General features: G+C 35.5%; 1 protein-coding gene across 1 annotated transcript in view; it reads right to left on the reverse strand.

Moving 5' to 3' along the window:
- The window catches only part of LOC121418074 (nesprin-1-like), a 73,025-nt gene that overhangs the window by 5,050 nt on the left and 43,257 nt on the right, over positions 1-24,718 (reverse strand). The window contains exons 33-59 of the mRNA XM_041611779.1: positions 24,454-24,680; positions 23,827-24,265; positions 23,286-23,396; positions 22,619-22,828; positions 21,634-21,984; positions 20,537-20,680; positions 19,970-20,143; positions 19,441-19,605; positions 18,785-18,940; positions 17,989-18,306; positions 16,934-17,080; positions 16,043-16,207; positions 14,800-15,126; positions 14,187-14,348; positions 13,597-13,761; positions 12,760-13,086; positions 12,246-12,386; positions 11,441-11,734; positions 11,010-11,207; positions 10,277-10,432; positions 9,155-9,319; positions 8,433-8,762; positions 7,809-7,964; positions 2,527-2,691; positions 1,959-2,105; positions 1,474-1,617; positions 393-548 (exon numbers count right to left, since the gene is read on the reverse strand). Of these exons, the coding sequence (XP_041467713.1) occupies positions 393-548; positions 1,474-1,617; positions 1,959-2,105; positions 2,527-2,691; positions 7,809-7,964; positions 8,433-8,762; positions 9,155-9,319; positions 10,277-10,432; positions 11,010-11,207; positions 11,441-11,734; positions 12,246-12,386; positions 12,760-13,086; positions 13,597-13,761; positions 14,187-14,348; positions 14,800-15,126; positions 16,043-16,207; positions 16,934-17,080; positions 17,989-18,306; positions 18,785-18,940; positions 19,441-19,605; positions 19,970-20,143; positions 20,537-20,680; positions 21,634-21,984; positions 22,619-22,828; positions 23,286-23,396; positions 23,827-24,265; positions 24,454-24,680 (5,640 nt within the window). The remainder of the gene's footprint in view (positions 1-392; positions 549-1,473; positions 1,618-1,958; positions 2,106-2,526; positions 2,692-7,808; positions 7,965-8,432; positions 8,763-9,154; positions 9,320-10,276; positions 10,433-11,009; positions 11,208-11,440; positions 11,735-12,245; positions 12,387-12,759; positions 13,087-13,596; positions 13,762-14,186; positions 14,349-14,799; positions 15,127-16,042; positions 16,208-16,933; positions 17,081-17,988; positions 18,307-18,784; positions 18,941-19,440; positions 19,606-19,969; positions 20,144-20,536; positions 20,681-21,633; positions 21,985-22,618; positions 22,829-23,285; positions 23,397-23,826; positions 24,266-24,453; positions 24,681-24,718) is intronic.

The raw sequence follows: 24,718 nt of genomic DNA on the forward strand, positions 1-24,718 counted from the left end.
TCTATTAATTTCACTTCTTATTTTCTTAGTTTTTACAATTATCAATAATATTTTTATAGCACCTTTTCTTGGAAAGGTACAAAGTATTTCATTATTTATGAAATGACACTTTAAAACATTTAGTCATTTATTCAGCTCGGCTAACAGACGAAAACATTGCAAATAGGTCTGCTTACAAGATTTTCTATTGATGCATTTTTTTTAAATGTACTTTTAGGGGCACTTAAAAAATTGTTTACCGTGAAATTATGTCAATAGTATTATCATCTTGAATTCCATGAAATGTTTCTGTTTTCTGTAAAGCAGAAAACTGGGACATCAGATAAATCAATATCAACATAGTCAACAAGGAGTTTGTTTAAAATAAAAACAGTTTCTCTATTGTTACTCACCTGACAATCTTTCTCAAGCTTTTCAAATTTCTCTACCAGCTCAGCAAGAGGTCCTGTGACCGATTCATTGTCAGGACTCTCCTCTCCAAGCTTTTGAGCATGCTCAGTGACCTTTGAAAGGTCATCCCGATGTCTGTCAATATCTTGTAGAATACACTGAACATAACAATGACAAAAGATATTGTACAGAAAAATTTCAAATCTCATGAAAATTACTAAACCAGTCATTTTAATTCTCCCCAGATTCAAATACACAAAAAAAATCAACCAATAGTAATTGATACATAGAAGAGAAACAAGATAACACCCAATGTAAATCTGATTTCATTGAATGCTATGTAAAAATGCAATGGAGATTCATTGCGGAAGACCCGTGGCATAGTGGTTCCGACTTTCACCTTGTAAACATAGGGTCGTGTGTTCGAATCCCACCATGGTAGCATCCTTTGGCAAGGCGCTAATCCACACGTTGTCACTCTCCACCCAGGTGCTGAATGGGTTCCCGGCAAGATGCGAAAGTTATTGTATGTTTGAATTTGCCAGCGCCATAATGAGGCTGCGATGAATGCAAGGAATGCTCCCCAAGGAGTGGAAATTGTGCACTTTTCATGCAGGATTGACATAAATCCAATGATCGGGGTAATAATATGCTATAAAGTGCTTTGAGCCAATATGGGAAAAGCCCTATATACAAACTAGCTGCTATTATTGTTATTATTATTTACGTCTTAAAGAAGTTAATCTACAATGTGCTGCACTCAACTCAGATGAGGTGAATGGGAACTCAGTAGGAATAGTTCCATAAACTAACACTAAGAAATGGATTCTAGCAGCTGGGGAGAAAGAAAGGGAAAAAATTTAGCTCACCTCCATAATGCCAGATATCATCAGTCACAGATCCAACTGGTTTCGACACAACACAATTTCACAGCCAATATTTGAGCACAATGGCTGGCCCAAATTGTGTCTCATCCAACTGGATATGCCACTGTACACTTGTAACACAGCTATCATCTTAATTTTTTTCAGACAGTTCATAACACAAGATTTGGGTGAGGATTGGGGAAGGGTATCATCTTACCTTGCATCTATCTAGTTGGGCTTTCTTTTCTGTCAGGGTTGCTTTGGGTTGTTGAGCATCTGATAGCTGTGAACAAGCCTCATCTAACCATCGAGACAGCTTGTCTTTTCCACCTTCAAAATTCTCCCAATCTTTCACGTGGGCCTGTGATTGAATAGAGTTTTTAAAAAAGTTGCTTACAAAGTATCATTAGCATTTGTGGAGATTTATATGCCATTTTTACTTTACTTAGCATATGGACATAAAACACATATCACAGTTACATATAATGGTCTGATGATGAAAATGCACCCACTTGTATTAATTTCTTTTCAAAGGTTGATTTGTATTACATCCTTTGCTTCTAAATGCACACATTCATGAGCTGGAAGGGGAATGATTCATGATACTTGACAAATTGTAAATAAAGAATAGAAGCTCATTTTTGGTGAATAATTTTGAATTTTCACCTGTAATTTGTCTTTAGTACTGTTCATTTTCTTCACCAGGTCATCATAGTCCATGGTCATTTCATCCACCTCTGCCTTCATCACGTCTTGACCGTTAGGAGCTGTGTGCTGTTGAGCTTTCTCTGCCTTGCTGACCATTGCATGCACAAGGCTCTGACCACGATGTCTGCTTGACATCAATTCCTATGGAAACCAATAACAATAAATGTGAACCATAAATAAATGAGAACACAGAGGGTCAGGACTCTAGCATTCCACATCATATAGGAAAACAATTGATAATTACCATTATAAGATTGCATTAAACATAATTTGAAATTGCAATGGATTAAATTTCCACTTTACATGGGGAGTCTCCTAATGCAACAAACATAATATTTGGAAATATGAGAAGCAAACATACACCATATCTTTCTAATAAAGCTATCTTTGCAGGCAAGTAAAAACCAGAGAACTAATGATTTCAAATCCTATTTGATGGACTATTTCATGAAAAGACATATGGGCATGAATTAGTTTTAAACCTACATGTACGGCCTTTGACTTACTTTACCAAAAATTCAAGGTTCATTAATTTTCAGATAAATAGGATGTGGAGCTGTACCTGTACGACCTGCAGTCTGTTTTTTATATCTGTTTTACTTCCTGTGAGGTCATCACAAGTATCTAACTTTTGACTTGCAGCATTCTGCCATTCCTTGCATTCTTTACTGGCTAACTGATACTTGTTCTCATCCTCAACTGCCCTCTCAAGGTGATGGTCCAGTTCCTGTAACAGATCACAAAGAATTTTTAAATAATCAGAACCCAAAATAAGTTAGCAAAATCAAATGTCAGATTTCTACACAGCTAATATGATAAAAGCAGTTCCTTTGAATTACAAGTGGAATGCCTCTGGCCGTCTCACCTGCATCACGCGATTCAACATAGCAGCAGTGCTGGCTTTGAAAACTACTATAACTCACACAAGATGTTCAGTGATACTTGGTTACTCTTATTTCCACGTTTTATGAATTAGACCGATACACTTACAGAGATAGGATGGTAATTCAACAAATACCCCCAATGCGGCCAAAGTTCATTGATCTCACATGACCTTTGACCTTGATCATGTGACCTGAAACTTGCACAGGATATTCAGTGATACTTGATTATGAATGAATGAATGAATGAATTACACTTAGGTCCAAGTTGCAAAAGTCAGATCAATAAACTTGCAAAGTTATGATAGTAATTCAACAGATACCCCCATTATGGCCAAAGTTCATTGACCTTTGACCCTGGTCATGTGACCTAAAATGTGCACAGGATGTTCAGTGATACTTGATTACTCTTATGTCCAAGTTTTATGAACTAGACCAACATACTTTCAAAGTTATGATGGTAATTCAACAAATACCCCAAATTCTGCCAAAGTTCATTGACCCTAAATGACCTTTGACCTTGATCATGTGACCTGAAACTTGCACAGGATGTTTAGTGATACTTGATTACTATTATGTACAAGTTTCATGAATCAGATCCAAAAACTTTTAAAGTTTTGATTGTAATTCAACAGATACCCCAAATCGGCCAAAGTTCATTGACCCTAAATGACCTTTGACCTTGGTCATGTGACGTGAAACTCATGCAGGATGTTTGGTGATACTTGATTAACCTTATGTCCAAGTTTAATGAACTAGGTCCATATATTTTCTAAGTTATGATGACATTTCAAAAACTTAACCTCAGGTTAAGATTTTGATGTTGATTCCCCCAACATGGTCTAAGTTCATTGACCCTAAATGACCTTTGACCTTGGTCATGTGACATGAAACTCTAATAGGATGTTCAGTAATACTTCATTAACCTTATGGCCAAGTTTCATGAACTAGGTCCATATACTTTCTAAGTTATGATGGTAATTCAACAGATACCCCCGATTCGGCCAAAGTTCATTGACCCTAAATGACCTTTGACCTTAATCATGAGACCTGGGGCCTGTTTCACTAAACAGTACTTAGTGTAACGGGACTTAGTGTCGCTGCGACGCGTCATACACTAAGACGGGTCTTACTGACGTCCTGTTGGTGCGTCAGTTCCACTAAACAGTTCTTTACTAAGTCCTGTGTGCGACGCGTCTTCAACAATAAAACGTCTCGATTTTGAGTCTACGAAGCCTAATTTCGTGACCTTTGACCTTGTGTGAAGATAAAAACAAAGTAATTTCCCGCAAGTTTTCGTCTGCGACTAAAAATTGAAAGGAGGAATTTTGTCACTTTTTTTTACTAGGCCCTACTGTAGGAGGATAATGGGGAAGGTATGGTATTAACCTTTTTCTTAAGACAACATAGAAGTAAAATATTGAAAGTGAAATGTATGCAGTGGAAGTTTGTGATGGAAGTTGTATTTGATACCTCGACGAATCGCGGCCGATTTAATAATTAATAATTAATTAACAGTGAGTGTGGCGGTAGCGAGCCCGCTGTCAGTCTGTGGACAGTGTGGTCATGGATTACGTTACAATCACGCTATTTCTCATGCACGACCAAACTATTATATTAACTAGACTAAGTTGTAGTAGGCCTAGGTCTAGTATAGTACTGGCCCGAGGTACTGGCGGTAGGCCTAGACCGAAATTGTTTGTCTCTTTCGTTCGTTAGCCTCTGATTTGGGTAGGGTCGGCTCCTCTCTTTAGTTTAGACCGACCCTACCCCCTCGCCTCGGAGTCGGAGGCTAACGAACGAAACTAACTTTACTAAGTAAAGTCGTAAATTCTAAGTTTAGTCTAGGCCTAGGCCTAAAGAGACATAATTTTTTCGGTCTAGGCCTAGGCTACGCCGCCTACAAGTACAACTTACAAAAAGGCCTAGTACTTCTAGATACTACTAGATCTAGTAGAGATCTAGATCTAAATCTAATGTTAATCTTAGTCTTACTCTTAGACTTTTAGTTGGGGCCTAGACTATAGACCCTAGACAAGTAGGGTCTAAGTCTAGTAGTAAATCTAGGCCTACTCCCGACCTACGCCACGGTCCTTAGTGAGCAACTTAGTGTTACTCTTAGATTTATTTAGATCTAGGCCTAGCCTAGGGACAGGGTCTATAATCAATACTAGCAGTAGCAGTACCATTGGCAGTATACCCAGTTGTTGTGTGTCCGGACGATCAATTTTAGAAAGTCATTTGAAAAAATTTACAAGCGAAGTTTCTTTAATTTTTAGTGCAAAATGTTAGGAAATATTATAGAGAACAAAATAGAAGATGATTACTTCCATTGAATTTGTATTTTTAGTGTAATCCAAAGACGAAAAAGAAGGCTTCAAAAATATAAAGTGTCCGGACACCCGACCCCCCCCCCATCCTACTACCAGTATCAAGTAGATTTCTAGATCTAGCAAGTAGCAGGATCAGGGGACAGTCACATAGAATTAGATCTAGATGATAGATCCAGAACTCTAGACTCTAGGCCTAGACTCTAGTAGATCTAGGCCTGCTAGTAGAACTAGAATAGAAGTAGGGCCTAGGAATTGGACAAGATTGTTAATGTAGGCCTAACTGTTACTCTTCGTGTTAGTGTTAGCAATAAAACTGAAAATGTTTCTGCATTATAGACCTAGATTCAGACTAGACCCTAGACCTATTTATAAATTGAAATTAATATTTTGTAGATTCTAGGCCTATATCTACACAATTGGTCGTACGTGAGAAATAGTGTGGATGTAGACTAGACCTAGAATAGATCTAGATCTCTATATAGTCTATGGCAGTACTATGGCTCATTAATTATTCACACTGTCTAATTAATTGCATGCCCCTGAATTTGATCATGATGATGCCATACGTAGGTCTACTGTACATGAATATAGTCTAGGCCTACGAGTATGATATCCGACTCTGTATCATTGAATGGGACACCCATTACTGCAATGGCCAACACCCATTACACAATTTAACACAATTTTAATTTCAGCCCAGTTGACACTGTACATAGTGAATTATATTGGTGACATAAATTGAGGATATAGAATTGAAATTGATGAAGAAATGACATAGAAGCATTTTTTGTGATATATGAATAAATTTCATATGAATTAAGTATTAATTATTATCTAGTCAAAGTTTCTTAACTCTGTGTAGGACCTTGGTTAATCTAATGTAGCTCTCAGATGGAACAAAAATAACCAAAATCAATCAACAAATAAGTAAGCAATTTTTGTGAGTTTTGAGAATATATACAAATAAATAGCAGATTCAATGAGTTTCAAAATTCTATGTTTAAATTTTGTATCACCACCTCGAGCTATCATATAAAGCAAACAAAACTGATCAACAAATGAAGAAGAAATTTTTTTTTGTAATTTATGAATAAATTTTTCATAAATTAGAATAAATAATTTTCCAGACAAAATTTCAAAATTCCGTGTACAAGTTTGGTGAACCTCATGAAGCTCTACCAGATGGAAGCAAAAAATATCAAAATCGGTCAGCAAATAAAGAAGAAGAGGCATTTTATGTGAATTTTTAAAAATATGCATAAATTAATTTCGCATAAATTAGCAAAAAATTTGGAGGTCGGCCATCATCGAGACTTCGATAAACTTTCAAATTTGGCGCGAAATTTATCACATGACATTACACTAAGAACAGTTCCTACGTCTCGTCTCGACGAGACGTAGGCTACGCTCTATATGCAACTTAGTTAAATGGGTACTAAGTACGGTACGCGTCTTAGTGGTCTTTGTGAAACTCCCGCTAAGATGCATCTTACACTAAGTCCTATAACCGGACTTATGGATGCTTAAGACGCATCTTAGCGCTTAGTGAAACAGGCCCCTGGAACTTGCACAAAATGTTCAGTGATGCTTGATTACTATCATGTCCAAGTTTCATGAATCAGATCCATAAACTTTCAAAGTTATGATGGGAATTCAACAAATATCCCCAATTTGGCAAAGTTCAATGACCCTAAATGACCTTTGACCTTAGTCATGTGACGTGAAACTCGTGCAGGATGTTCAATGATACTTGATTAACCTTATGTCGAAGTTTCATGAACTAGGTCCATATATTTTCTAAGTTATGATGACATTCCAAAAACTTAACCTCAGGTTAAGATTTCGATGTTCATTCCTCCAACATGGTCTAAGTTCATTGACCCTAAATTACCTTTGACCTTGGTCATGTGACATGAAACTCTAACAGGATGTTCAGTAATACTTGATTAACCTTATGGCCAAGTTTTATTAACTAGGTCCATATACTTTCTAAGTTATGTCATTTCAAAAACTTGACCTCAGGTTAAGATTTGATGTTGACGCCGCCGCCGCCGTCGTCAGAAAAGCGGCGCCTATAGTCTCACTCTGCTATGCAGGTGAGACAAAAATGATATGAAACTTGTTGATTATCTGTAAACAATACATGCACTTGGTTCACAAAGCATTTCAAGAAGATGTATGCACACTGTTAGGATAAAGCCTACTTGAGTGAAAAACATATTGCAATGGTCTCACAAATATGCCTATACATGTATCTCGGCTCTTGTTTTAGTACACAACTTATAGTTAGATAGAGGAAATATGTTTCTTTCTGATACAATTGTGTGATTTTAAAATTAATCAAAAGCCAGAAAAATATATTTTGGAGGCTCATTTACAGAGAACCTTACCTAGAGTTTTTTTTAATGAGTTTTGAACTGGTTGATCAGATATGCAACATGATGCAGTTTAAAACTTGATGTACAATAAAATTCTTCATCATCGTACAATCACAACTGTATTGTTTGTGCCTTTTTTCTGAATGAGATAATCAAACCGTTGCTTTGGAGAGTGCTGGCATAAAATTGTGCCTTGTAAACACATGTATGCACAAGTTCTTTCAATGTTTTATGACATGGATCAAGTCTTACTTTGAGTGTCATATGAAGAGTCTGGTACTGTACGGCTAACTTTGTGGCCTCACTGCTCATGTGAGCTACATTAGGGTTAAAGGTCACAAGACCTTGACCTAATGATGTCACTTCTTCTCTTAAAGGCTGCTTGTCCTCAGTATCAACAATCAGTTCCTGGAAATGTTGAAGAAACCATTACAAATAATTGTAATTCATTTAAATTTAATAAAAACACAATAAACCATATACACAATAAGAATAATGATTACTATGATTATGGAAATCTCAAGAACAAAGGCAATGAAAACAAATGAATAATGAATAATTCTAATACTACCACAAATACTACTGCTATTTCTACCACTACTACCACTACTATTACTACTACTAATACTACTACTACTACTACTACTACTACTACTACTACTACTACTACTATTACTACTACTACTACTACTACTACTACTACTACTACCACTACTACAACTACTACTACTATTACTAATACTAATACTACTAATAGAAAACTACTATTCCTATGAAGTAGTATATATTAGTAGCACTAATACTGTTACTACTACTACTTCTACTATTAGTACTACTACAATTACTATTACTATCAAGGAATATGAGTACATTTACCTTCACTTTCTTTAGCTTTTCCTTCTTCTCCAGCAGGTCATCACATTCTCCTTCCATGCTCCCTAGATCCTTCTTAACTCCCTCCATCCAGGATGACAAGAACCTTGCTTTCTCTTGGAATGTTCTCCAGAGGGAGGCACACTGCTCTAGGTTGGAGCAGGAATCCTGGGCAAGCATCCTCAGTGCATCCAGCTCATGTTCCAGGGACTGGACCTGTCTGGTGATGCGTTCCTGGCCTGGTCTAGTACTGGTCTCTGGGAGGACCTGGTCTGAGTGGGACGTGACTTGATCTAAGAGGGTCTCACCTTCTGGTAGAGATGCCAAGATGGCCTGGAGTAAGGAAGAGTGATAACGCAATGAAGTGTATGCAGCAGAAAAACTTCTATGACTATATTAATGAAGATGGAAATTGCATCCAAACAAAAATAAATTCTTATTCAAATGCACGTCATTGTTCAAATAAGAGGTTTGGAAGTTTTGAATAAATTGTTGGGTTACAGGGCAGTCCCAAAACAGATGTGAAATACTTTCAACAGACGAATAATAATGATGATGATGATGATAATGGTGATGATGATGGTGGTGATGATGATAATTATGATATGATGATGATGATAATGGTGATGATGATGATGTTGATGATGATAATGATGATGTTTAAAATGATGATAATGAGGTTGATGGTGATAAATGATGCTGTTGAATATGATGTTTATACTAACCTTGACCATATCCAATCTGGCTTGGTTAGTCTCCATATCAGATGCTACTTTACAGCAAGGTTCCATCTCTTTAGTCTTGTCCTGGATCCAGGATGACAGTGCTGCTAGCTCATCATCAAGTTTAGAATGGTCATCAGCTATCCTCTCCAGGTTATGCTTTGCATCCTAGAAAGAATTAACATACCACTTATCACATCTATAGAAATGGTTTACCATCCCATCCATGTTAACATCACCACAGCTCTGCCACTAATTCTTAACCCTGCGCACACTTAACAATCCGACTACAATCTGATTTTCAAACAAATCACACTTTGTATTAAATTTGAAAGTTTCAAGAAGTAAAACTATTTTATTTGAAGTTCAGCATGATGCCAGGAATACTAAAATCAGAATTCTACTTTGCTCCAAGCCTTGTGATCGGAATAAAGTCCAAATCGGCTTCAATCACAGCCAAAGATGATGTCATTACGATTTGGAATTGAATTCGTTTTTATTCCTGCAGGAGGCTCGAAATAGACTCAAATTTGATTTTGATATTCATCCTTCTATTTGGAACTTTGATCATTCAGATTTCATAGGTTGAAATGATTATATTAAATGCTATTATTATATCTTCGAAAATCACAACGGATCATGTAGTGTCTGCTGGGTATAACAATCAATCTAACAATGACCCGAAATCGTCCCAACTATTCTTTTCACCCAATTTTTTGCATGTGTTAGGGTATATCCTGTCATTAATTCAGTCCCTTTCTCATTTAAAATTGTCAAATTCATTAACTCTGTGTGCTAATTAAAGTCCAATGTTCTCATTTTCTTTTATTTTTGCCTCATTTAATTGAAAATTAATCATGTACAAATTTTCTGTTGCATAAAGTGACTTTACAAAAGTTTTATTTTTTTCCCTTTGGAATCTACCCCAACAGACCAACAACTTCATGCATATCTAAACTATATAACTATAAATAAACTTTAAAGAGTAATACAAAGATTTAAAATTGAAAGAAAGATAATTTTATGTATCATCTTTATATAATACACCCATAATTTACTTAGTTTATAATGAGAAAATCGTGTCTGGATACATTACATAAATTACAATACAGAATCATTACAAACCTGTGCTTTTTTGTGAAGGTCAGTGTACATATTGGTCAACTCAGTGACCTGAACTTTAACCTCTGGGTCACTAGCCCCACTGTTCATTAGAAATTCACTCTGTTGACCAACAGATTCCACCATTGGCTGATGACCGCTTATTGATTCACAGACAGCCTGTATTTGATAAAAAGAGCAGAAATTATTTAATAATTGAGACAAAATGACTACAAATGAAAAGTATTTTTGGTTTTGGATGACTTGGATGATAAAAATAAAATCAAACTACTGCCAAATTATCAAACTTCAACAACATAAATCTATCTCTGCTTGTACATATGTTTGTATCTACAAATCTAGTTGGAATTACAATGAAAAGATAATAACATTCTGCCATTAAACAAACGCTTAATATATATGAGCAATTTCTCTAAATGCTTTGCAAATGTAGTATTAACCCAGTCATTGGATTCTGAATAGCGTACATATGCAACTTCCTAAGGAGCATTCTAGAAAGAGCTTCCTAGCTTAAATACTAGAATGGCTTCTGCACGGTATACAATTCCCATTCACACATGAGTAGAGAGTAGCCAATTAACACCTAAACCTCATTGATATACATGTCTACATTGAAAGAGTACATGTATTTTGTCAAAAAAAATCTGAACAGAAATGATCTATACTGACATATAGTCACCCATAGCAACTTTGCTAAGAAAACAATTTTCAAATACTTTTAAAAAATAAGGCATACACTTATTTCCTCAGCAATGGTTTTCTTTTCTGCAGCTGTTGACTGAAGCTCCCCCGCTTTCTGAATGGTATCATCCATAACTTTCAACCAATCACGGAGCTCCTTACAGTCTTTATCAAGTTTGTTCCATTGGTCCAGTACCACCTTCAATGCTTGTTGTGAATCAGAGATTCCACTGTTCACCGAAGATAAGGTGTGCTGCATGAAGAAAGACAACAACAAAAAATATTCAAATTTATTTACATAATCTTACCAAAAAAATGCAAATGCTTACTAAAAATGCAATATGGCAACTCACATCAGGGCCACATCTTTTGGAATTATACATTCATGAAATGCATTGCAACATGTACACACTTGATAAAAAGTATTGGTTTTTATGACAATAATTGCACAAACACATCAAGCTTTGATATTCTCTGAAATGTTACCTTCAGTTGAGAGATGTCTTTATCAAGTTGTGATTGACCATTGAGAGATGTAGACTGCTTGACCATTTGAGCCTTCTGGTTAGTAGACTCCAGCATTTTTCCCATCTCTGTGATCTCCTTCTCCATATTATCCAGTGTCACTAGCTTCTGCTCCAGGTCTGGTTTACGACCTGATATCATTGAAGCTTCCTTAACCTGTGATTCCAGAGAATCCTGCCAACAAGAAGCTTCCGTGAAAGACTCCTGGTAATTTTTGTGGTCCATAACAGCTTTCTGACAGGTTTCTTCAGCATTCTGAAATATATAAACAGGAAACAATTATCGAGATTAATTTTGAAGGTATCTACATATCACTGTCCACATTCATCTAAGGTTGTGTGGAATCTTGGAGAATTTCCATAGGAATGTAATACCGCAGAAGCAGTTACTGTCTTTCATACAGAGAATGCCTTTCTACTGATAATAGTAATAACAATCTTTCAGAAAATGGACAGTGAACATGGAGAATTAAAAGATATCCTATTGTAAGAAGCACATAATAAACCTTAATATGTTTATGCAGCAAATATAGAATGGAATTAAGAAGAAGTTCCCTCTTCACTATTAAAATGGAATTAAGTTTATCTCATTCAGTTAAATTCAACTTGCACTTTTCAAAAAAAGGAAATGCATTTTAACAACTACTCACAAGTTTCCATACTTGTGCCACCAACTTATCAATATCATTAGCTCAAGCATAATGTGGGCAGCACAAAAAGTTGATCACCCTTTGTCTGTTTTTATAGAATGATGGACATAACCTTACGTTTGTCTGATTTTGGAGTTGAAAGAATTTGGTATTCAGTTCATTAGCACTGGCGAGCTGTGCTTCGTTGCTGAGCCGACGTGCTTTCTCCTGCAGAACTCTTGCCTCAGGTTCACGCTGGAGAAATTCAGTTTTTAAGACCTGGAAACCAAAGAAAAGAAAAAAAATCAATTTCATTACATATGTTCAAAACATACAAAATTGTAATTTTCTTTCCCTTTTACATATTTAATAAACATCAAGATAAAACATGCGTTGAAATATTTTTTGCTATCTTCTTTTCCTCCTCCAACAACAATAACCATTTTGTCTATTCTCTCATTCATTCTTATATGAAATCTTACAAAATCTGCACCACTGATCAAATGACAAAAACTGAAGTTTAAATTAAGAGATATTGCAATGAACCTCTGAACTGAGAGAAAATTAGTAGATACAGATGGATGGATGGATGATAGATAGATAGAAAGATAGAAAGATAGATAGATAGTTAGCAATACAGTGTAATACACACCTTACACTGGTCGAGGACTTGAGATTTTCCCTCCAAGTCATCCTGAGGTTGTTGAATCTCTCCCAAGGCTTTCTCAGCTTTTCTCACCCACTCCTCCAGTTCACCCATTATCCCACTGAACTCATTCCAGCCTGTCAGCCTCTCTGATAGCCTAGACTCCTCACCAGTCAATTGGGTGAGAGTCTGGTTCCAACTGTCCCTTGCTGCTATGACTTTGTCCTTTATTGCCTGTTCACCGGGGGCTGTGGTGGAGGCTAGTGTATCCTGGGCTCCTTCATCAATAGCATGAAGCAAGGATTGACCAACAGGGATTTGGGATTCAAGGGCCTGAAATTTGAAAAAATTCAACTTTTTATTGCATGAAAAATTCACACATGCATGTGTACAATCACAACTTTAAGAATTATTTCTTATTCTCATTCTGACGAAATTCTACTAAGGAATCAGGGACACAATCTGAATTAGTCACCTGATACTGCTTTCCATCAAAACAATTGCAAAAATACTGACTACCTGTAGATTTTAAATCTTAAATCATCAACATTTCATGAAGTTATCACAGATACACAAAATTTTTGTAATTATATAAAGAATGAAACAATAAAGAGATTATATACAAAAATGAAAGAAGAAAGAAAGTGATTTTATGTACTTTAATCATCACTAGGTGATGGAATTATACAAGAGATTTGACATTAAAAGGGAGACTTGACACTTAAGATATAAGAGATGAAATATGTTAGCAAATAGCAAATGATTTTAATATCTTGAAGAATTATTTTATCAATGTTTTAGCAATATACACTGACTAAGTAAATGCTCTCAAAGTGAGATTACCTTAACTTTCTGCACTGCTATTTCAAGGTTGTCCATGTCAGATGCACACTTCTTGATATCTACTAGACTCTCACTGATATCATCAATCAGACTTTCTAAGTCATTTACTTCTGAATCAAAGTGAGCATGATCTTTGCAGGCTTTCTCTTGGTTCCCAATGATGTCCTGAAGAAAAAGTCAGGAAAATATCTGCATTTCAATATTATATTCTACTATTAATAGTGTTTTATTTAAGCTGCTTATACAGTTCTGTATACATTTACAAACAAGTTGCACCATTATGTATTGTACTTTATTCTCATGATTTAATTAAATCGCTCATTTCATTGATTCACTTTATCTTCACCTTTTAATTGGACAAAAATACAACCTTAAGAAAATTACAAATTTATAAATTTACACTTTCTCAACCCTATCAAACATCACATATCAATCTGAATATTAATTCATAAATTCATTCATTTATCTTTTTATCTGCATTTACAGGAGAGCCTTAAAAGCATGATGGATTCAAAGGCCAATCCCTTTCCCCAATCGTTACAAACTGTGCTTTTAAACTAAATTGAAAGAATCATTCTGACTTTGCATACCTTCAATCTGTCCACTGCTGCAAGATACCTGTTATCTATTTGGGCAAGTTGACTCTCGACTTGTTCTTCCACATCAGGAGTATTTGCGGATGACACAGCCTTCGCCTTCTCTGTCAGCTCTTGTAAAATGGCTGCTTCAGAGTTTATACGATCCTGTAGCATCTGGTTCACATAACCAAAAGTAATAAATAGAAATAATTAAGGGGTTAAGGAAATATAGATATAGGGTGTACATGCCATAGATAAAGAACACATTGATAATTCATGACATGAAAATTCATGAAATGCTCGTGTGCCTTAAGTGGATGCCATGCTAAAGCCCATGTGATAATATCCAAATACTTTGGAAGTACATAGATAAGTTATATCATAATGTGATATGTGCTATACAAGAACAGTTATCATCATCATCAATAAATTCAAGGTAATTTGCAATATCCACTTCCAACAGTACTAAAAAAGTATTCTGGATTTATCATTGGTATTTAATAAGGAGATTTTATATACATAGAGATATTTTCCCACTCTCTCCATCTGTTCAAATTTTTATTTCATTTCATTAACAGAACTTTATGATGTAGATACACATATATGTCGAAGGTTAAATTAATACCTTTGAATTTTCAAGGTGTTCAGCTTTTTCTGGCAAGGTGTTTCTTAGTTCAGCTGCTTCATCCACTGCCTTGTCTATCCCATCCAACCATTGGCTAACTCTAGCATGACAGGCCTCATAGTCTGACCAATCATATATGCTCTTCAACACATCATGTCTGCCTTGAGTCAGCTGTTCTGAGAGATTGTCTACCTCCATCTGTAAGGTAGAGAGTTGGCCATTGATGGTATCTTGGGCGGCAGGGGTAGAAAAGGGCAAGAAACTGGGGAGGATGGTCTGTGCTTTGATCAGCTTCTCCTGGCACAATTTATTTTCATCTTCCAATGACTGTAATAAAAACAAAGGAATGAATGAATTATGATTAACCATATTTAAGTTGTTAGAATTAGTCTTTCAAATATGTGAATATATATTTCTATCACTGTTTTGTTCCAGATCCTGTTTGATGTTGCCTGCCTCATATCTTAATCCCTCTCGGCTTGAGGTCTTTCTTTTGCCTTACTTACACTAACTTCCCTTTGTGTCTGCATACTCCTTGTCTTTCATCCCCTTCATTAACCTGATTGGTCATCTCTTCTCACTAATGCCCCTTATTTTGTCTCCTTGTTTCTAGTGTTGCTGTTGAATATCTGTGGTCTATATTATGGTTGTTCCACTTTATATGTTTGTCATTTTGCCTCCGAAGAAGATTCTGCTAGGATCAAAGCTTAGGCCCCTTTGGACTCTGAACATATATTTGACAGTTATAATCTAAAGACGTTAGAAAGAGGATCCACGTCTGTCTTTAAGTTTAAGCTTAATATTACGGTCCAATACTCCATTCCTTTTACCAGGCTTGCTTATTTCTTAGCATGAATTGAAAAAATAATTGGGTAATTGAATTTTTTTTCATCAGACTGAAGCCAAATGATCAAGCATTTTTTAAAGACTTTTTTTTGTAATTTGGGAAGCATATCCTGAAGAATTAATACCTATAGATTATGGGAATGAATACTAAGTGGTCCTTTTAATTACCCTCATAATCCTTTAAATGTATTGAGACTCCATTAGTGACAAACTAGCAAAACAAAAATTGTGGGAAAATAGGAATATTATTACAAAAATTTTCAAAAAAAAAAACTTTGACAAATTCTTATGATTTTCACTCATTTTTATGATTTTCACTGATTTAAAAAAGAAGCTAAGATAAGCCTAATCAGTCATATTTACTATTCTGCAAAGCTTTCATGAATGCTAGAATTACCTTTATAGCTTGCAATTTATCTTCACATACATTCCTATCTCCAGTAGGATCCACAGAGGTGCCAATTAACTCTTTAGACTTGTCGAGTTTTTGTCTTACATCTTCTAGATTACAATGTAGCTGCTTCTCAGCATCCACACTGCCTTCAAGTTGGAGCCGAAGTTCCTAAAAAAGAAAGAGACATATCATAATTAACCACCTGCTTTGTTCACAAAGTACTGGAAAAAAAAACTACAGTCTGGAGACAGAAAGCATTATAGCACCAAATTATAAATTTGAAAACAAGAAGACAAAAATAAACAATCAATAATTAACAAACCTGATGTTTGTAATGTGTGAGGTCTAGGCTCTGGCAATTGTTTTCTGAAAACTGATATCCCACCATTTAAGATCATGATGTCCCAATTTCTCAAAACCCCATCCAAATACATTAGCAAATGCATGTATTTAATTTGTAGTTCCTTGAGGGGATTTTTATACAAGTATCGGTTTTTACTTAATTTACAACAGTTTTTACATGGTATTTATTTCATGAAGCATGATAGTGAATTTATTGCTCATATTTCATCTCTATTTTACAAATATTTATCATTTTGAATAATAACCTAGAAGTATAAACTCCTAGAAATTTAGCTTTGCGGAAATGCAAAAGGAATTACCTCAAGTATTAAAGTACAATGAGAATGGTAAAAATTGCACACTTTTCTGATGAAAATTGAATTCAAAGATAGGTAAAGGTGTCATTTCTTGAAACCATCACATCCTGGAAAAAAATGGAAATTTCTGTTATAGAATGAACATATATTTTTAAGGCATTGCTAATAAAATTATGAATTGATAGCTGATTTTGTTAAATAAATATTTGTAGGAGACTATAGACTGCAGGTATACCTCTAGATTCTTGAGCAGATTTTGATGATGTTGATTGATTTGTTGAGTCTGCAATGGAGTGGAGGATGTCTCGATAGCTTGACACACAGCATCAGTCTTGTCCTGAAGCTCATCCAGGGGACTTCCTTTCAGCGCTTCAAGCAATGACTGAGAGAGATAAAAATCAAATTAATTTAACAAGTTTACTGACCATTTTTGCAATATGGGACATGCAAAATGGAAAACTGCACATAATGACCAGCTTCCTAAAAACATCATCTACCTCAGCCTTTTCTTTGAGTTAAATGTTATTCATTTACATATTCATTGGAGTGGTTTTCTGTTTATGTAATGCTCGAATGTCTTAGCAATATCTAAAACATGCTACAGGAGAGTATTTCATTTTATAGTCAGTCACCCATTGGAAAAAGAGTTGCAATCAAGGCAACTCCCCAAGTAAAACCAAACTTGATTTTCGACCAATGAAATGCCCATACTGGTGACTTGCGCACAATGTTTTTAGCTACATGCAAAATAAAAACTCGTACTAAAACAAGCCCCACATCTGACAACTTTCCTTGGTTTTGAATGGCTGATAAGGACAGGTATCTTTTATTATGGAAACCATATAATATACAATCTTGTCAGGCAAACATTACAAAAAAAATGTGACAAGTCTTTTGCAAAACTCTCGCCTGATATCCCATTTACTTTGATCATCTGCTATTGGCTTGGCCTAACATTCTCCACTCCCTGGGGAGTATGATAGAGAGGTTCCTTGGTACACACACTGCTATGTAAACTACTCTTACATCCTACAAGTAACCAAACTGATACAACTGTGAGAGGGTACATGTAGCAAATTTTAAATCAATGTCTCCTCGAAGGAACTCGAATGACAGCATCTACTAAACCACCCCATATCTTTGATAGAGCATACTGGGGTTAGAATAGGAAAGATGATATTTATTTACATCCTACTCTTATTCTTTTAAATAAAATCCAATGTTACCATCCTCATCCTTAACAAATATAAATAGGAAAGAATCATCAGAATATTAAGCAAATCATTTTACCTCGACTGCTGTGAGTTGTTTCTGAGTATCCTCACAAGGTTTCATTAACTCCGTAGTCTTTTCTTCCACTTGGGCCAACTGATCTGTGATCTCTCTGGACTTGTCCTCATACTGTTCCAGTACCTCTACACATTGACGCAAGTCCGTCACCTTGACAGGACACTCACTGGACAGAGACTTGTAACGGTCATCCAGGGCTGCTATGGTTTCATTGTGAGTGGTCAGCCGATCATCAGGTAGGATCTCAGCAAGTTGAGATCCTTTATCTCTCATTGCTTTCCATAGGATCTCACCTTCTGGCATCTTTGATTGTAGGTCCTGTAAGGAATCAGGCATGGTAATGATAATCAATAATACAATTGGGCTTCACATTAGAAAGACCACATAACACATGTATAAGCACTCCCAGGGAAAGTAAATTCTGTACTGAAGTGAATTGAGCGCCTTGCCAAACGGATCCAGGCACTGAATAGCCCAAATTATATTTTTACATCAAACTTGTATTTGTTCAGTTAGTTACTCATCTTCTTGGTGTCACTTAGGGTAACAACACGATCTCTTACAAATTAGAATTCGGACTTGCTTTCAAACCTGACATGTCGAAATCATACACCCAATGGGCGCTGTAAAATAAAGCTTAGCTATTGACTATGAGGCTGATTTTGACGACTGATCATACAAAATTATCAATGCAATTAATCATAGAAATCATATCATTGAGAAATCACATTTTTATCATTTGAGCAGACGTGATATGTTAAAACGGAATGAAGTATACATGGTAAAAACTTCCAACCTTGACAGAATTGTGTCTCTCCTTTATATCATCCAGAGTGCCCTCTGTGGATGAGGATTGTTTTAGAATAGCCTCTGCTGAATTTAACCAAGATGCTAGTGATGCATTGGCTTTCATACTTTCTTCCTCAAGTACTGATGAGATTCGCTCAAGAACCTGCCAAAGTTGTAAAAAAATATTAAAATTAAAGCTTATAATTTTGTTAATATTCTTTGAAAATTTGGGGGAGATGTCCAAGGTAGATGAAAATGAAATTAGATAGAAAGAAAACACATGAAAATAATTACATGAGACAATGAACTTCATCTTGAAAAATAATCTTTTACACAATTTCATCATCTTTTGTGGGATATGAAGATGTTGCCAAAGTTACAAGTGACCCCTTTCGCAAATGACATGGTGTAAGGGGATGGATGCTAGTCCATGCTATAAAAGTAACTATTGGTCACTTCAATATTATAACAGTGGTGGCAGTGGGATATAAACCCATACAATAAACATGACTTATGACTGAACTCTTTTTTAACTAACATTGTGGCAGCGGTGGGATACATCCACAAGTAAATCAATACAAATCACTAACATACCATACTTTGATATTTTGACAAGTAAAAACAAAACACAATTAGGTACAGAATTCATTTAATGATACTTGCCTGTGTGCAAGATTCCAATGATATCTGATACTGGTTGTTGACTGAATCAAGGACCTTCATTATTGATGTTGTATTAGCTTTGGGGAACCTCTCCTTTAAAGAATTCACCTGCTGACACAATCCATCAATAACTGCCCTTTTACCAACAACTTCCGTTTTGATATCCTGTAATATGAAATAAGGTAAACATTCATAGTCAAAATTTGTAAAGAAACTGAAAGTATAATAGATTTATAACAGAGAGAATTATCTCAGAGGTTTTCTAAAGCACAGAGTAAACTTCATTTTTATCATTTTTTCAGCAACAGAAAAAACCTTCTTATTTACCTTGTAAATGCAGATTGAAAATGAAATCATAAGTTAGACAAGAATTTCACAGGAGACAATTATCATTCTCTTGAAACACAGCATTATGAAAATTTGAATTTTGAAAAAGTGATAGGAAAGTACAGGAAGACTCGTTATCATTTTAAAATAAAGAATATGGCATAATATTTAAATTTAAACATTTGTATGATAGACTCCTCACCTGACACTGTCTGTAATTAGACACAAGTTGATCCCCATCCAGGGAGGTATCATTGCATCTTTTAACAGCAGTCTCTTGGTCCTGTAACCATGACAACAGCTCAGATAGCTCTGCTTTCAGAGCACCAACTTGAGATGTGAATTCACTTAGGTTGCTTTCGGTTTCAAGAGCAGTCTGTGCATTTAAATTTTAAAATATGATTGAAAAATAAACAATTGTACTTTATACATGAAGGTTTTATTTTAATGTTGATTTATCAAGTATAAGGCAAATGAAGATAAATTGGATGTTGGTGCTGGATTTTCTTTTTGTCTCTAAGTCTTGGGGAAAGTGCTTCAAGTTATAACAATGATTTATGCAATGGAATAGAAAGTGTTAAATGATCATATAACACACTGACTTTTATCCTATTCTTTTCTCTATCGGCCATCAGTTGTGGCCCTATATCTAAATCTAATTGGTTTTTACAGTTAGATACCCATTTCCCCATCAGTGTTGAATCTGGGAAATGCAGATTAATGTCTCACTAAAATACAATTATTCAGTTATAAAAGAAAACCAACAAACCTGCTTTGCTTGGACAAAGTCTGCTTCAACTTTCTTGAAGGTTTCTTCAACTTCAGGGATTGTTTGATCAGGGTTGAATGACTTCAGTTCAGCAAGGCTGGCAGCAAGAAGCTGAAGCTCATTTTCACGATCCACTGCTTCATCCTAATAGCAATAAGTATTAGATTAAAAAAATGATATCTGTGAACAGCTCTTCTTTTGAAAAGTAACTCTCCTTTTACTTCTTTCTCTCTCTCAGTGCCACATTATTTAACTTTTGCTGTTCCATAACCACTGGCACTAACCTGTAAATATGAGTAATCAACTCAATTCTTTAAAACTCCTCTCTCTTCTCACCAATATTTGCAGACTGTCAGTCTGAAATCTGCCCCCCCCCCCCTCCTCCTTCCTTTATTTGTCCTTACCAAGGTAATGAGTGCAAATGTACATGTATACTTCACTAAACTTGAGAAGGCCAAGAGTAGGTTACTCAATGAAATATACCACTCAGGATGTCATACACTAGAAAGGAATCCAATTTCATGAAATCAACAAGAAATCAACTCTCTCAGATGAAATGTACTTGCAAGGAATCTAGTTTCATGAAATTAACTTGAAATTTACATTAAAGCCATCTGTCATAAATTCCAACCCGTCAATCAAAAGGTGAAATTAACTCTCAGGCCGATGAAATTGACAAGTAAGATATTTCTGGGTCCAGTGAAATTTACATCCAACTTGTAAACAAGGAGGAATCTGGGTTATATTTTGACCCTTGTTTTTTATCAGTTACAGGTTATTGTAAGCAGTGTTTTATTCCTTGAATGATTATGAAAATTTTATCTGTGTTCTGATAGTAGTAAAGTTGTTTCAAAATTATAAGGTCTTCGTGTAGATGTTAATTGGCTATACATGAACCTTTTTTTCTATTTTTTTAAAATGTGCAATGTATTCACAGCTTGGAGGACTCTCTGAAGATCATCTTTATGAAATTAATATAATTTTCCCCCAAGTTCAACTACAGTACAATTAGTAATAGAGAAAGAAGTATGGGACGGGGAGTAAGAGGCCAGAGTCTGTCTGTGTATAAAATAGTTAAAGATCTAAAATCACTTTACCTTGAACTGCTGTAGTTTGATTTGGACTTCATCTCCCTCGCTGTCATCCATGTTACCAGATATCTGATCAAGATTCACCTTGGAAGCACCCAACCATGAATGGAGTACCTTCTCTCGTTCCATCACTGACTCCCACAACACCCTCCCTCTTCTTAGCTTCATCAACCTCTCCTCCAGTAAGGCTGATACCTCATCCAGTTTCCCTGGTAACTCCAGAGGCTGTTCTAACATTGCAGGTTTGGCTGGAGATGAGGTTGCCGTGATTCTTGGCAGGAGATTCATGATCTGATTGGCTGATTCTGCGTAACAGCTTGCTGGGTGTTTGGCTGTTTCAACATCTGATATGGCAGCCTTTTCATAAAGAGAGAACCATAGTCATTATTTCAGTAGTGTGATTTACCATCCAATTTGCAGGGCTCCATAGCCTTGGATATCCTATTTTTGGCCTTGATGCCCCTCCCAGTGCCCTTGAATATTTCTTTGCCCTTTTTTATTTTTGCCATTCTTGCTGTACTATAGAAATGTGCCCCTAAAAAAAGTAACTTTGTCCTAAAATATTGAAATTTAAGGCTAGAGTTGGATTATTATACAAGGTTAAATAATCAACCTCAAAGTAACAGCATATTCAGATTTCACCCCACTCTGGAATTAACTGTTAATTCTGTCTCATTGTCTGTAATACTTTCTTAAGATATTCCACTAAAAACTTTTGAACATCTTTCTCTTTTAATATTGTATAATAATGCAACATGCTGCCTTTTTCAAACTTTATTGACAGTGTAATTTTTTCATTTGCATCACGACCGTTCATGACATTCATTTCTCTAACATTTTCTGAAAATCAAATGAATTTATATACACTTGACTGATAACCAATACAGTATACCACTATCCAGTATCAAAATTAGTATTTAAGATTGTAGGTAATATCATTTCACTTGTTTAACATAAATCACAATATCTAACACTAATAGTGTATCCTTACCTCATGTGATTTGAGTAGTTTTTCTGTTTCTTCTTTATTACTACATTTGATCGGTTCTTGGCACACATCTTGTGCCTTTTCTAGAGTCGAACGTAACTTTGTTTGTGATTGGTCAATATCTTTCCAGAGTTTCCTTGCAGTATGAGCACATTTGGTTGCCATGGTAACATTTTCATCCATCTTGCTCCAGTCCTCCCTCAATCCATCAACCTGCAAAAAAACCCAAAATATTTTCTTTTTGTAATATTAAAAAATAATCATTCTTAAAGGGATATTAATTAAATGGAACGCTTTTAACTTAAACACAAAGATAGCAAAAAATACATTATGCCTGGCTCTCATAATATTCTTGGTTTAACGACACAGTAACAGACTACAGAATTTGTACCACGGATAATAACATTAAGCAATTTATGCAATCAGATGAAACAAGCTTCCTGTAATATGGATTTGAATTATTCAAATGAAATACAGTATATAATAATTTAGATGCATCTATAAGTTTATCATATTTCAAAATCTTAAAATGAAATCATTTGGAAATATTTTCAAACATACTTTGGTATATACATTTACAAAACAATACTGTATATTCTCAAATGCATTTTCATAGTAATATACAAATTACAGGCAGTATTAACATCAAAGATATGAAGATTGTAATCACCTTTGGTTCAATGATTGGAACAAGTTTAGGATCTTCTTCCATGAGTTCCACTCCCAATCTAGTCAATCGATCGAGGTCCGTTTTATTTCTGGCCAACTCAGTCTGAGATTCCTGTGAATACAATAGTACAGGTGTATTACTCATAAGTTTTAGATTTTTCAGTGAATTAAAACAACTGTTGCGGATTTTATCAGAATTTGAAAATGGTCACCTGAATACTCAATCCAATTATTCTCCTGATTATCTTAAAAATGATGTACCTTTCACTTAGTTCACCCTCATATCTGAAACAGTGAGGAGAAGAAAATTGTATTTGATGAAATATTACACTCATTAAATGGATTAGGAGTAGTGATAAGGAGTTATCTTGTCTACAGTCTTCCACAAAATTGGCAGACAAGAAGAAGACAGGTAAAAGGTTTTATTAATGCAACTAACATTTTTACCAAGTAATATACAAGACATCTATATTGGTTTAATACTATTCATATTTTTGAAATAGTAATATACATTGTTAACGACATCATGCAAAAGCTTGTACCTCAAAAATCTGAGCAATCGGAGCAAGATCACTCAGTTGTCCAACATCTTTCACTGTGGTCATTGTCTTCTCCAGATCTCCTAGACACTGTTGGAGATTCTTCTGCTTTGCCTCAAACTCTTCCAGCTTCCTCTGTATATTGGCCATCTTGTCCAGTCTTGACCGAAGTTCCTTGGTCAGGTGTGAGTGAGTGGACACCATCTGACCATGGTCTAAACTGGCAAGAGTCTTGGTTGTCTGTTTGGGCTGATTCTGGGGGTCTTGGCCCACAGGAGGTCTGATAGTGAGCTGTGAGTCTTTGGCAAGTTGGTCCATATCTTGAGTCTTATGCTTCCACTCCTCTAGGACCGGCTCTACAGCTTCAAGATGCTCAAGCTTCTGAAGAAGTTCAGAATCAGTTGCATCTTCCTTGTCAAGAACAGGTTTAGCTTCTTGAAATCTACAGGGATGGGAATGATATCAATGGCAGTCTCATGTTAAATCTATGTATGCACATAAATATGTTTTGCTTCTTTCAGAGTTTTATAGATAGTAACATGAGGTTGTCTCATTTTGTTTATCAAATCTGGTGACTATATGCATAAAGAATTCAATAACAACTGTGACAATAATAAATTGTGTCAGTACCTTCCAAGAACCTGATACTGGATCTCCTCAAACTGTATGAAGAACTCTATGTAGGTGATTCTCTTTGAGACAATCTCCTGTATCTTCTCCAGTTTCTTGTTTAGACCAGTCACTTGGTGGGAGTAGGTCAGAGTTTCACCAGAGTCACAATGCTTGCAGATGGGTTCCAGCTCAGACTCCAAGGATTTCAAGTCTTGAGATGCTTCGGCAAGGACAGAGTCTTGTTTCTGGAGAAAAACATCAAGACATATTCTCATTCTTAACA

The sequence above is a fragment of the Lytechinus variegatus genome, chromosome 7 (genome assembly GCF_018143015.1).
Source record: "Lytechinus variegatus isolate NC3 chromosome 7, Lvar_3.0, whole genome shotgun sequence".
In the NCBI taxonomy this organism is placed as follows: Eukaryota; Metazoa; Echinodermata; class Echinoidea; order Temnopleuroida; family Toxopneustidae; genus Lytechinus; species Lytechinus variegatus.